Raw genomic sequence first — 14925 nt, 5'->3', positions numbered from 1 at the left:
CTGCTACGACGGCGAATGTGAGCAGTTGAAAAACGAGAAGAATGCAGCATGGACGAGAATGCTGCAACATCGTACGAGAGCGAGTGAGGCACGTTACAAACAGGCGCGGAACAGGCAGAACTCAGTCTTCCGAATGAAGAGCGCCAGCAGGAAGAACGAAATCGCGAAGCGATGGAAGAGCTGTGCCGCGCTATGGACACACGAAAGTTCTACGAGAAGCTGAACCGCTCGAGCAGAGACTGCCACAAGCCGACATGTGCTGAGATAATCACGGGAATATTCTTACGAGCGAGCGTGAGGTGATCGAGAGGTGGCGGCAACATTACGATGAGCACCTCAATGGCGACGTTGCAAGTACCGAAGGTGGCGTGGTAACAGATCTAAGAGTATGTGCACAGGACGAAAGACTTCCGGCCCCTGACCTCCAAGAGATTGGGGAGGAGGTTGGCCGGTTGAAAAACAACAAAGCCGCTGGAGCAGATCAACTACCAATACGGTGGAGAAGCACAGGTGAGAGCACTACACTGGGTGATTTGGGAGAAGTATTACCGGAGGAATGGATGGAAGGTATCATGTGTCCCATCTACAAAAAGGGCGACAAGTTGGATGGCGGAAACTGACGCGCGATCAAACTTCTGAGCGCTGCCCACAAGATACTCTCTCAAATTTTATGCCACCGTCTATCACCGATTGCAAGAGAGTTCGTGAGGCAATATCAGGCTGGATTTATGGGTGAACGCGCTAGAACAGACCAGATGTTCGCCATCCGCCAGGTGTTGCAGAAATGCAGCGAATGCAACGTGCCCACACATCACTTGTTCATCGATATCAAATCGGTGTATGATACAATCGATCGAAAACAGCTGTAGCAGATTATGCACGAATACGGATTCCCGGATATACTGATACGGTTGATCAAGGCGACGATGGATCGAGTGATGTGCGTAGTTCGAGTATCAGGGACACTCTCGAGTCCCTTCGAATCTCGCAGAGGGTTACGGCAAGGTGATGGTCTTTCGTGCTTACTGTTCAATATTGCTCGTAAATTTGAGACGATGGTGGAAACGTACATCCGAATAAAGAGTGAAGCCAGGCGAATCGGATTAGTCATTAATGTGTCGACGACAAAGTACATGATGGCAAAGGGCTCCAGGGAGGAATCACCGCGCCCGCCACCCCGAATTTATATCGACGGTGATGAAATCGAGGCGGTTGAAGAATTCGTGTACTTGGGCTCACTGGTGACCGCCGACAACGACACCAGCAGAGAAATTCAGAGGCGCATTGTGGCAGGAAATCGTGCTTACTTTGGACTCCGCAAAACTCTACGATCGAATAAAGTTCGCCGTAACACAAAGTTAACTATCTATAAAACGCTGATTAGACCGGTCATCCTCTATGGGCACGAAACATGGACCCTACGTGCAGAGGACCAACGCGCCCTTGGAGTTTTCGAACGGAAGGTGTTGCGTACCATCTACGGCGGAGTGCAGATGGAAGACGGGACTTGGAGAAGGCGAATGAACCACTAGTTGCATCAGCTGCTGAGAGAACCAACCATCGTCCATACCGCGAAAATCGGGAGGCTATAGTGGGCGGGTCACGTCATCAGGATGTCGAATAGCAACCCGACTAAAATGGTTATCGAGAGTCATCCGACCGGTACAAGAAGACGTGGAGCGCAGCGAGCTAGGTGGGTCGACCAAGTGGAGGACGATCTGCGGACCCTACGCAGAGTGCGGAACTGGAGACAAACATCCATGGACCGAGTGGAATGGAGATGGCTACTATGTACAACAGAGCCCCGGCCTTAGCCTGATCGGTAAAGTATGGTAAGAGGCGGGCGGAAAGCTGAAGAGGTAGAAAGGGACGGCCAGCGCGAGCATCCAGGCCCCTAAGTCGGTTGCGAAACGCGCAAGGAGCAGGAAAACCAAGTCCCAGAAAAACGAGGGGGCGACCGATTTAAAGGATAACGACCTTGGACCTTGGATAACGGTTGGGAAAAAGAAGATGTCAAGAAAAGTGAAGTCAGCCCATGAACGCAAAAGCAGCGCCGCACTGGTCTTCAAAACCGAGAAGGATACTTACCCCGAAATGCTAAGGGCCATGCGGGACGGAAACCATCTTTCACCGTTGGGTGCGAATGTTTAAAGCAGCCGGCGCACCAGGACCGAAGAGATGATGCAGTGCTGAAATAAAAAGGCGGCCAAGAGAGGCACCTCCTAGGCACTAGCGCAGGAGGTACACAGGGTGAGAAGGTGCAGGTGAGAGCCCTGATAGTGGGGGACACTTTCCAGTGTAAAACCCTAGGCGAGATCACTGTCGCAGAGGATCTCGCATTCTCGCAGTCGGCCCTCAAGTGCATCGATCCGTTTGCGTAAAGGCCCGGCAAGGATACAGATCGCCACGATCAAGCTCTCAGTAGGAGAACGGAACAGGGCGACTGCAGGCGGAAGTGCGGAATTGGAAGGCAACATCGCCAGGGAGTGTAGCACGGCATAATAATGCTTGATTTGCACGTCGAATAAGGGCCACACGACGGGTGGGCCTGAATGTTCGGGCACGCGAGGAGGTCAAACCAACCGATGATAATACGGGTTACATGCTGAATAACTGCGAAGCCGCACAACAGTTGCTGTGGCAGTCAGTATCCGAGTCAAGTACAGACATCGCCCCATTATTGGACCCATACCGCATCCCTCATGGTAACGGGAACTGGGTAGCGGATAAGGCCAAGCTAGCGGCGACTGTATAACCGATCGTTTGCCGGTCCAGGAAATAATTTCCACGTCGTACGAGGGCTTCACAATAGCGAAGATCAACGGGGTGTACTACTGCAGTTGTTATGTACCCCCCAGGTGGCCGATATACCAGTTCTCGTCTATGCTGGATTCACTATCATGCGCACGAGTGGGATTGAATCCCTTGGTCATCGGTGGTGACTTCAACGCCTGGGTGATTGGGTGGGGTAGACGCTCGACTAACGCGAGATCCTGGGCTCTACTCGAAGCTATGGGTAGAATGAACGTGGACGGTGCGAACGTAGGTGAAAAAAAAACAGTAGGAACGGTGCAGAGTCCATCGTTGATGTGACCTTCTGCAGCCCAGGTCTAAACTCTAGCTCGGACTGTAGGGTCGATCGACGATGGATACAGGGATACAGGGCGGAAGACGGCCACAGCCGAAGGTCATCGGGGATTACTGACCTCGCGGTTCAATAAGCCGACATTTCTGGTACGATTGTTTATGGAGGGTAACACCGACGATCTATCTAGCTATGATCTAGTCGGAACCCTAAGCCGTGTATGTTCACCACTAAGTCAAGCCGATCCCTACCCAGAAATGGACGTAAACCTGCTTCAGAGCTAGAAGGAGGATGCAAAGAGCTTGCATCGATGAGGTTAGAATGGAGAGAAGTGAGGTCTACAGGGCGGCTACACTGGCACTCAACAAAGAGATATAGGCACGTAAGCGTAAGATGGAGTGATCCCTCAAGAGTAGTTATGGCCAAAACGAAGGGTGCGACAGCACCCTCAGAACGCTCTCACAAGATAAGACCATAGGCCCCCATCCCCTATGGACTAAGTAGAACAAGGCTCCTGGTCTGGACGGTATCCCGACAGTGGCCATCAAGACGACCATCGAGGCTAGCCCTGACATGTTCAGAATGGCTATGCAGATGTTTTTGAACAGAGGCGAGTTTTCTGGAGCGGTAGAAAAGGCAAAGATTGGTGCTACTGCCCAACTCCAGGAACCTGGCAATCCGTTGGCATACAGACCTGTCTGCCTTCTGGACACCGTCGGGAAACTGTCGGAATGGATCAATCTGTCGAGATTGATGATCTACACCGAGAAATCAAATAACTCAAGGCTTTCGGATAACCAGTTCGGCTTCCGGAAGGGTCGATCGACGCTATTGCGCGTTCGTCACGCTGGACGTGAAAGACGCGTTCATCAGTGTCAGCTAGGTCGCCATTGAGAGCGCCATTCACCATCTAGGAGTCCCGGATCGCTTTTGCCAGATACTGGATAACTACTTCCAGAATAGGGTGCTAATCTATGACACCGAGGAAGGCGAGAGTAGCTACAATATCACCGCGGGGGTACCTCAGGGTTCGATCCTGGGCCCGGTACTATGGAACGCGGCATATGAAGGCGTAATGAGGCTCACACTTCCACACGGCATAAAGCTAGCCGACTTTGCCGATGATATTACCCTCGTTGTACACAGTGAGTCGATGAGGAAGTGGAACTGACAGCAGCGCACGTAATTGGCATAGTTGAGAACTGGATGAGGTCAAGACTGTTGGCAATCGCGCACCACAACCGCAAGTCTGAATAACAGGCAGTGGTCACCACAGGCGGGTGCACGATCAACTCTAAGCGCTCACTGAAACAATTGGGGGTCATGATCGACGGTAAGCTGAAATTCGGAAGCCACGTGGAATATACTAGCAAAACGGCAAAATTTGTTTGTTATGTGGAATAATCCATATTAAAATTATCATATTCATATAAACCGCAGATTTTGGACGTGCGTCTATTTCCTATGCCTAAACCGTACCTTCAAAAGTAATAAAAAAAATAAGAAGAACGCCAAATATACATTTGTGTGCATATATTTGAACACATAACGAACAGCTCCAAAATTACACAGATGCGCTAATAGCACGCTACATGCCTCAACACATTAAGGCATAATGTGCATTTTTTATCACGAATCTAACACTCAACGTCAACACACAATCAGTCGCCATAAAAGCACAAGTTCGATAAACTTTGAAAAAGAAAAAGTAAAATCCAAACTTTCAAACAAAATGACAGTTACAAATACCAAAAATGAGGGAAAAGGTTAGAAACTTGAAACGGAAAAAAGGACAGGCTCCAAAGAAGATACACAGCGACAACCAACAAATTATCAAGGGTCGTTAATAAACTGTTCTTTACATTCGGAAGGCGTTTGCTTGCCAAATTGTAGCGCTATGGATATACATATGAAAAGCATTGTCAGTATTTTATTTGTTGAACTAGCGAATTCGATATGGGTCATCTCTAGATTTCGTCAGATATTGATCATGTTTCACTGACGAAATGTAGCTTTCAGATCATGAATTTTGTAATGTTTCAAATGACTGTTGTTCCTGACTGTTGCGTTTCTAAACAAGAAAGAAATGTTTCATATAAAACCAAAACCAGTGCAGAAAGTGTTTCCTAAAAAAATGGCAAACAAGGTCGGGGGATTAACGATAAACCAAAAAAAGAAAAGTTAGCAACGAGTGAACCAAACGATAATCCAGAACCAAACGTAAAACTGTGTGTCTCTTTGCTTTCGAGGGGTGAGCAATAATGCATTGTTCTGCGGCGTGATGGCCAGTGCTGCCAGACTATACCTACGTTTTGATTGTATCTCAAAGTCTAAACTTTTGGTTTGCTGAAACTCTGGTTTGGAATCGACGATTGGCGTCGGAAGCTCGATTGGGATCACTTCCGCTTTGGCCACCTGGAAGGATATGGAAAGATTGTTACCATTCTACTGAGAAAGCAATGTCCAGGGCCTCACCTCCGGGGTAGTTATCACAATTTCTCCTGGTCCACTGAGCGTATCGACATCGGCCTGCAGTGCCTCCAGCTCCTTGGTCCGCGTCAGGGCGGGCGTCGACATCGGCGCCCAGATGTTCGTCTCCACCTTGAGCACCGTCGTTTGGCTAACCCTGTCACTGCAAAACCCCCTACAGAAGTATTTCCACAGGAAATGGCAATCGTTAATAATCGAAATGTCCGAACCCGACCCCAAATCCCCATAAAGTGGTAAGAATCATAATCATACATAAAATTATACCTCTCGATCGCACTCTTATTGATGCCGATCTCCTCCTCCTCCTGGGTGGCATCGGACGGGGGCGTGAGGTAACCGGCCAACCGGAGACCGCGATCGCGCAGGGCAATGTGTCCGATGCGGAACGATTGTCGAAAGCTTGCCCTGGCCCGGTCCACTGAAAGAAAACTGCGATGGTGAGACTTCTGCAACGGGGTAAGGAAGCCGGAATGAGCATGTACAGTGCTTACGTTTACTCAACTTCACCGGCTCGATGGGCTCCGGACTGGTCGGGTTCGTTAGGTCCTCGAAGTTGATGATGAACAGCGAGATGTCGTCCACCTCGGACCGGATCGGGGCGATCACCTCCGAGCAGAGGAATTTTGAACCTGGTGGGGGAGACAACGAATGAACGAATTAGTCATAAAAGAAACATTTGTGACATAAATCACATTACTAAAGAAATGTAGAATGTTCCTCAAACTCAATATTTATTTTAATTCCTGAATATTACATGTTGGTTGCATTTAACTTGACTGTTTCTTGATCTGGAGACTTTATCACTATTAGCTTTTTACTCAAGAAAGTTCTAACGAAATCTTTTTTAATAATTCTAGGTAATAATGATTGCATAGTCCAATCCGACCTTATTTTACGTCCGTTTGTTTATTTACGCCGGATTGATTTACGTCCACTTCTTTACGTTCGAAATATAGATTTCCGTCCATTTCAATCATTATTCTAATCCTTCAATAGTTTTCTAAATATACACATGTAATGTTCAAAAAAGTTCGAAAGGACAACAAAGGCCAAATAGTGATAGCTCCTGATATACCGCATCAAGTTCACCACTGGACTGCGCACTAAGTATTCATAAGTGCGAAAACGTAAATAAAACTGCGCGATTGCATCTAAAGTGCCCCACACAATGCATACGTTTGCGTGTACGTGACAGTAGTTTGACACATTTCCCATGGGAAAACTGTCAAAAAAACGCAAACTTCGACGGAACGGACGCTATGTGTTCCAGGCTTAATCAAATTGATGTCTTCGGCGCACTATTTCTTCGAAGTAAGCCAAATAAGTGCTCTGAAGACACCTAGCCGATTGGATGCAATCGCGCACTTTTATTTGCATTTTCGCACTCGTGAAAACTAGTGCGATAGTCCAGTGGTGAACTAAATGAGCTATATCGTTATTTATTATGTTCTATGGCAACACTGTTCAAATAGAATCATATATTGCTGAATAAACACATATGAAAGTTTGCAATATAAAATACTCTTCAGCATAATTTAGGTAGACGTCAAACGCTATTTCATGTTGCATATAATAGAATGAAGTTTTTTCAAAGCTGGCAACACTGCTGAACTGCAGATAAAAATCAGGAATATATAATACACTACAATTAGGATGGTGTTTTTCATGTTCATTGTAGTTTGAACAACAACACAATATCAGCAAATCATCTAGATTTATCTTGAGTACTTGTCTTTGTAAAATTTGATTCTTCAAAATTATCTCTGCAATTGGAAACACTGCATGATGCCAAACATCGATCAATACGATTTTGAGATACATTTAATTCGATTATTCATTTAAGATAATGCAGAGAAGTCAAGTGGCATCTTTGGCGTCATTTTAAAATACTGAAATTTTGACGTCATTTAACAACTCATAATTTTTGTAGTAGCTGGCTGATGTAGTAGCTCTGATGATGATGTAGATTAAAATATAGCTCAATATCCCAGATCCGGTCTGAAATAGGTCATTCGAATCTTCGACAATGTTGTAGTACACCTTAAACGCAGTACATTGTTTCACGTTTGGACACAAAAAATATATTACTGCTGGCAACACTGGGAATACAGATTCAAATATACTCAGTATCTCTGATGTGGTGTGACACAGGCAGTTTGAATGTTCGACAATGTTATAGTGCACCTCAAATGCAGTTCATTGTTTCACATTGCGACACAAAAAAAAAAATAATGTTATTGCAGGCAACACTGGTCATGCAGATTCAAATAGAGCTCAATACAAGTCCGACTGGATTATCCAGATGATATCCAGATAATTCAGCCAAACTTTTTTTTCTCTCATTGTTGATCGACAGTTCAATAAACATAGACGACAAGTAGTGTGATGTTATAGTGCTTAAATTCAACGGCTGACAATATTGTTATCATATATTTTGAGACTGCAGTTTGAGCAGAAAAATCTGCATAACAAAAATAATTCTTGTTGTTTTTGAAATTTCTTAAAGGTATCTTTTAACATGTTGCCATCTCAAATTGTGCAAATAAAGCAAACATTTATTTGATCGTCGGATAATCGAGCCATTTTTGACAAATTATTGAATCACGGATAATCGAGTACGACCTCAGATCCGGTATGAGATAGGCAAATCGAATATGTGACAAAGTTATAGTACATTCTTTCATATTGTCACATAAAAATTATGATATTGCTGGTAGATAAAATTAAAACATCTCTGGAGGGAAATCCAGATTCCCCAGAAAAAAAAAACGAGAAGCATTACTGAAATACTTCTGAAAGCCTCTGAAGGAATGCCGGGACGAAGCACTGGACAAATTAGCAAAAAAAACATGATGGAAGAAGTCAGGAAAAATGTTTGAGAGAATCAGGACCCTGGAGAATCCCTAGCAGAGTAATGGATGATCCCTCTGCAGAAATCCTGAAATAAACCCCTAAGAAATGTTTGGGATGAGTCTTTGAAAAATTCCGGAAATAGATTTCAGCTTAAATCACGGGAATCAGTTGGAGGCACAAAAGAAGCCATCCTTGGAAGAACCCTGATAAACATTCCTTGTGGAGGTAAAAATGAGTATTCCTTGTGGATTCCCGAGAAAATCTTTCAAGAATTTTCAAGACAGGAATCCTTGAAATAATTCATGCTGGAATCTCAAAAATAATCTATCCTGAAAAATTTGATGATTTCCGAAAAGAATCATTAAAGAAATCCCGGAAAGCAACCACTGTAGGAATGCTGAGAGAGTTCTAGATAGTGTTCTGGAAATATCCCAAGCTATCCCAGGAGTTTTCAATGAAGGAGTTCTAAGAACAATCCCTGGAGGATCACCCGAGGAATCCTTGAAATAAAAACAAACAGGATCGTGGATTGAATTTCAGAAGAAATCCAATCGACATTGTCTGGAGAAGATCCTGAATCAATCTCAGGAAGAACCCTGGGCTGAAATCCGAAGAGAAACACTCCAGAGAGAATTCCTAAGGTAATTTCAAAAGACCCCTTAACGAATTATTGATGAATTCTTGGAAGGAATAAATGAAAAAAAAAAAATCTGAAGTGAGACCATAGAGTATTACCTTTGGGAATTATGGAAAAATAATGAAAAAAACCGCGATTCCCTGGAAAAATCGTCACAGTTAAATACTGTGGAAGGGCCCACAAAACACTAAGCAAAGAGCAGGATTTGTACAAGTGAGAATGTTACGTCAAGAAGAAGAAGAAGAAGAAGAAAAATAACATCCTGAAGAACCCCGGAAGGAATCCATGCAGAAATCACTGAGAAAATCCCTACATAAGTTCTAAGAGAAATTCCTGGAGGAGCCTCTGTAGAATAAACAATATTATGAATAATACTCGTAAATTACGAGAAGATAAAGGGTACGTTCATAAAAGTGTGACGATGCATGCAAATATTGTGGAGATCCTATAAAAGTGTGACAATTTGTACATTTGCGTGAAATAATAAATGGGCGACCCTAGGGACGTCCTCCTGTCAGACATGTTAGTTAAGCATACTACTTTGACTAAAAAACTTTTTTGATGTTTCTTCTTAACTGATTTCTGAGAGGGATTTCCTAGATTATTACATTTTTGGGACATTTAGTAGATTCGGAAGAAAGTTACATTTGGGCAAATGATTTTCGGACGTTTGTTACTTTTTGAAATTTGTCATTCGGGCGGTTGAAATTCGGCAGAATGTGACATAACCAATAGGTTAATCACCAGAATGTTCTTGTCCTTCTGAACAACTTTGCTGAAGACGACACTTTCCCATATGCTTTGGGTCATGAGATAAAGAAGTCTAAAGCTTTACTTGAAAAACAGCGCGACCTAGCGGTAAAATCACCAAATAATTGGTGAATTACAAGAATGTTCTTGGGAGCGGACCTGGTGTGGTGGTTAGAACACAAGACTATCACGCCGAGGACCTGGGATCGAATCCCACTCCCGACATACTCACAAATATGTGGGTTCTTCCTTCGGAAGGGAAGTAAAACGTGGGTCTCGAGATGAACTAGCCTAGGGTTAAAAATCTCGTTAATACAGACAAAAAAAAAACAATGTTCTTGTCCTTCTGAACAATTTTACCGAAGACGACACATTTCTATTTGCTTTCGATCCCGAGATAGAGAAGCTGAAACTTTACTTGATGACTGGCAACACCCCTATTTGATGGACGGTCTTATGTAGATCCATCGGTGTGGCCATCTGAGGTCATAATTTCAAATAATGAATTGCCACACGTGATAGACCGCAGTCAGTTCAGTACTTAAACTTTGCCGAATTATATGGAGAAGGTAAACTAGCATCTATTATGATTTTTTTTCACGTCCAACTTGATTTACGCCCCCCAATAGTGGACGTTAATTCAGGTCGGAGGAATCTAATCTTATTGGTCCTATTGCTTATGCCTGTCTATCTATTATGAACAGCAGTATACGCCGAGAAAAAATTCTACTCAGTTGAGTCTCCGCCGTCAAGATTTTAACCTCTTCCAGGGACTCAGGGGTCACTCAAATATGACGTCCATCATTTAGGGGCGGAAGTGAAAGGGGGAGGTCTGAGAGTGTAACACTCCATGTATAAGGTATATGAAAAAGCGTTACACAGGGGGGAGGTCACATTTGATCACCCCTCACGGTGAGAACGACATCATCCGTGAAACCGAGAGCTAGACTCCTCCGCCCTCCGGGTAGTTCGAGTCTTAATACTCCATCGTACATCATGTTCCATAACACTGGGCATGGAGAACTGTGTCACTCCCGCAGATCTCTGACCCTGGTTTGTCTCATAAACCAGGACTCGGTTCTAAAAGTAGCTTGTCAAAACCTTGCACAAATAGTCGTTAACCCTGCTATGCTATGCTATGTAGTGCTGTTAGCGCTCCCAGCTGGCGCTGATAAACACGTTCCACCTTATGTCCAAAGGGAAGTATTATGAAAAATTAATGTACCCCAAATATTATTCCCTAGAATCATAGGTATGGACCTCTAGTTTCAGAATCTGTGCGGCTTAAAATATTTCATCTTGCGTTTTTTGATATTTATGATGTTTTTTATATTTTCCCATACAAATGTTGAAAAAAGTCATTTTAAGGTCAATTTTATCCCATATAAAAATGTATGGGAAAAAAACCCAAGATGTATGATTTTAAGTCGCACATATTCTGAATCTAGAGATCTAAAAATATGGTTCTAGAGAAAAAAAATTGAGGTACATTCACTTTTCATAATACTTCCCTTTGGACATAGCGTGCGTCCTTCACATCTATGGCTACTAAGGCACAGTACCGATAACCTACTCCTTCTCTTCTATTTTAGCGTTTCTCCGCATTTGCAATGACCATCCGAATCGCATCCACTGACTGACGACTTCCCTTTCTTGAACCCGAACTGCCTATTAGACAGATCGCTTTCGCTTTCCGTACATTTCATCAGTCTGCCTGTTCAGGATGACTTTTCTAGAAGTTTGCCAAGAGTATCCAGCAGTGAGCAGGTATTATCGGTCGGTAGGATGCCGGGTCTCCTGGCGGTTGGTCTGGTTTTGGCAGCAATATCAGCGTCTGAATCTTTATAATGTGTGGGAAGTAGCTATAGTTCAGACATTTCTACATTATCCTGAACATGTTCGGAAACGCCATGGGTGCGGCCTTCTATACCGTATTAGGAAAACCATCCGGACTGGAAGAAGCTCATCTTTAGAAACTTGGTTTTCTTCAGCATCTGCTTCCATCTCATCGACGTATGGTGTAGCTGGCCATATGTTACCCTAATTCTTTGGAAAAAGACCTTCCACAATTACCCTCAAATTATCAAGTCATTGACGTCGTTGGACCCTTGACGACACGGTAAGCTTGGCCCCTGTTGGGGCAATAATAAGGAGCGCTACCCTACCCGCAGCAGTAGCAGAAAATGTATTTAATTTGCCCCCAGAACAGTGCAATCCCCGATTGCAGCATCTGAAATGTCTGTCTCTCTCCTATTGAATTCTATAGAGATCTTTCTAGGCCTTAAACCTTATGTATTGCCAAATTATATAAACCCCTCATATGAATAGCGAAATATAGTTGCACGAATTGAATTATTAAAGTAAAATGCGTCTTTTAATTCGATCCTGGTTCCCCAAGTTCGCCGGTAGTTAGTCTGTCTTGTGAACCGTTTCCACGCGCTTTTTCGACCCCTCACGCTTATAGCCCCAAAGGCTGGCGTTTGCTAATAAATAGACGCAGCTCCCTGTACCAATTGTTCTTGCGCAGTGCAACCTCCCTTTTGAAGGCGGTCCTGGTTGCGCGTAAAATCTTCATACGTTCCTCCCGTATTGACTCTGATTTTGATCTTTGAACACGTCGTCTAGCTCTGCTAGTCTTCCATTATCTTCATTAGTTATTGCTTCGGTTAGCTCCTCAGACTAAGTCTAAGAGCGTCACTACTTGCTCGAGGTGCCTCGACAAAGAGACCCTTATCGGGTCCGTTCGATTTCCACTTCCGTTCACAAACCCTCCGATCTTGAGATGATGAGGAATTTCACCGACCGATGTTGTAGAGGACCGGCTGATAAGCATTATGTGTGTACTCCTAGTGTACTCTAGTTCATATTGTCCGGCGTTCCCAGCCATCCTTGCAAAATGTGCTCACAAATCCGACGTAGCCCACCGTTATGTTCAACTTTGCCAGGGCTTTCAGCAAACCCTCTGGTTGGTCAGCCTGCTTCCCCACTCCACAGCTGAGGCACAGAAGTCTCCTCCGATAACAACCATGTTCGTCCTATCAGTGTGTCGGCCAATATGTATAACATCCGTTTGTACTGCTCCTGAGTCCACATTGGGGCGCATAAGAGCTACACACGAAGACACCGTTTGATCTTGGAAATAACAAAATCTTTGTTCTGCAACTCGAAGACCATCTCACCTTTTTACGTGCACCGTGTTTCAATCTCCAAACTTCTTTAGCTCAGGGTCCTACCTTACCGCCTTGAGAAACGCAGCGTACTCCTCTCCTAGGGGACGTTTTTCTTTCTTGTTCAATGCCACTCTCTTTTCCTTCGTCTCCTTGCGCTTTTTTATCTTCCTCTTCTCCTGGTGTATCTCTGCCTCTTTTATCCGACCGCGTTCCCCGGTGGCTCTTCGGCATCTCCTTGATAACTACCGTAGCTCGTTCCGCGATTTTCACCAAAGCCTTTTTCAGCTGTTTTAGCTCTCGTTTCGAGCTCCTTTTGCTCACGTTCCACCGCTTGGTCACCATGTACAACTCAAACACCCATATAGCCGAGGCGGTAAACGCACGGGTATTCAGCATGACCATGCTGAGGGTGACGGGTTCGATTCCCGGTCGGTCCAGGATCTTTTCGTAAAGGAAATTTCCTTGACTTCCTTGGGCATAGAGTATCTTCGTGCCTGCCACACGATATACACATGCAAAATGGTCATTGGCAGAGGAAGCTCTCAGTTAATAACTGTGGAAGTGCTCATAGAACACTAAGCTGAGAAGCAGGCTTTGTCCCAGTGAGGACGTTACGCCAAGAAGAAGAAGAAGAACTCAAACACCTTCATACGGATCTCGTCATAGCTCGCTTACTTAATTGGCGAACCATCTTGTGGAGTGCTCCACTCCACAGCCGGAGGGGTCATAGAACATAGAAACAGCTGTATAAATTAACCCATTCGATAAAACAGAATACTGTCTTCGACAAAGTTGTTGCATTGCATAATCTACTGGGATCATTGAAGCTCTTGACATCTATGTACAATGTTATTTTTGGCACTATAGGGATATTCCAGGTCAGCCAAACTACATTGGAGTTCAGAACTTCAGATCTATACTCGTAACAGTGACCATATCTGTTATACTGAGTAATGTTGCATAATCAACCACAGTTACTGGAGCAATCTGAAGGCTACTACCTTATTATGAACCTTTGGGACATTCAGGGTCGTCCAAACTGTTCTATAATGAAGTCCTTCAAATCTACAAGAATAACTTTATGTGTTTTCATCATAAAGAATAGTATTGCATAATCTGCTGGGATCCGCGAAGCTCGTCAAACATCATTTGAAGACACTACAGGGATATTTCAGGTCAGCCAAACTACCTTGCAGTTCAGGACTTCTGGTCTACACTCGTAACAACAGTCATATCTGCAAAACTGAGTAACGTTGCATATTAAAGCACGATTCCGCAGCCCCATCTATTTGAGGCCTCCTCGTGGCTCACTCGGAGTCTGGCCGATGTATTCATCGGCAGTTGCCGCTGTTGCTCCTAAACCTCATGTTGCTGCTCATGTTGTACACTTTGGATATGCTCGCTTCGCTACAGAACCCCATGTTCCATTTTGTCTACTGCTTGATGTTGCTAAGACGAAGACCACATAAATCCTCCTTTGGCGAACATGAACAAGCACATGTTCAAGGAGTCCGAATGCATCGAAGGGTTTGGTACTAATTTCGGGATCGTCGTCTTCGGTTTTGTCATGGAGAAGCACAGAGACCTTGGATTTGAACACGTCGCGCAGGGGTAACCGTATCTACCCCAAGATTTTTGACAGCTTGCGAATAATCTAGCTCTGACTCTGCCGGTGGTCTAGCTCTACAAGCCAGCTCCCATACACCAGTCAAATGATTGGTCAAACATCGTTTGGCCAACGAACAATTCGCTCCGATTGACGCAATGTTTGTCGAACATAATGCTCTGCTTTTAGCATCAAAGTTTTCAACGATATGGTCGCTTCGCTGCAGAGCCCCATGATCCCTTTCGTCTGCTGCTTGATGTTGCTAAGGTGAAGACCTCATAAATCCTCCTTTGGCAAACATGAACATCATGGGTCCCAGGAGTCCGAATGGTTT

General features: G+C 44.5%; 1 protein-coding gene across 9 annotated transcripts in view; it reads right to left on the bottom strand.

Annotated features, from left to right (window-relative positions):
- Positions 1-14925, bottom strand: part of LOC109423356 (potassium voltage-gated channel subfamily H member 6) — a 518403-nt gene that overhangs the window by 304141 nt on the left and 199337 nt on the right. For 7 of the 9 annotated variants that reach the window (XM_062854256.1, XM_062854260.1, XM_062854257.1 and 4 more), the window contains exons 4-7: positions 6083-6204; positions 5828-6021; positions 5561-5729; positions 5395-5500 (exon numbers count right to left, since the gene is read on the bottom strand). In XM_062854256.1, coding sequence (XP_062710240.1) covers positions 5395-5500; positions 5561-5729; positions 5828-6021; positions 6083-6204 — 591 coding nt within the window. Of the gene's footprint in view, positions 1-5394; positions 5501-5560; positions 5730-5827; positions 6022-6066; positions 6205-14925 lie in introns of all 9 variants that reach the window. The other 2 variants (XM_062854258.1, XM_062854259.1) reach the window with 2 other exon arrangements.

The sequence above is a fragment of the Aedes albopictus genome, chromosome 2 (genome assembly GCF_035046485.1).
Source record: "Aedes albopictus strain Foshan chromosome 2, AalbF5, whole genome shotgun sequence".
NCBI lineage: Eukaryota > Metazoa > Arthropoda > Insecta > Diptera > Culicidae > Aedes > Aedes albopictus.
The sequence above is the reverse complement of the archived record's forward strand: the minus strand, read 5'-3'. Positions and strand labels throughout refer to the sequence as shown.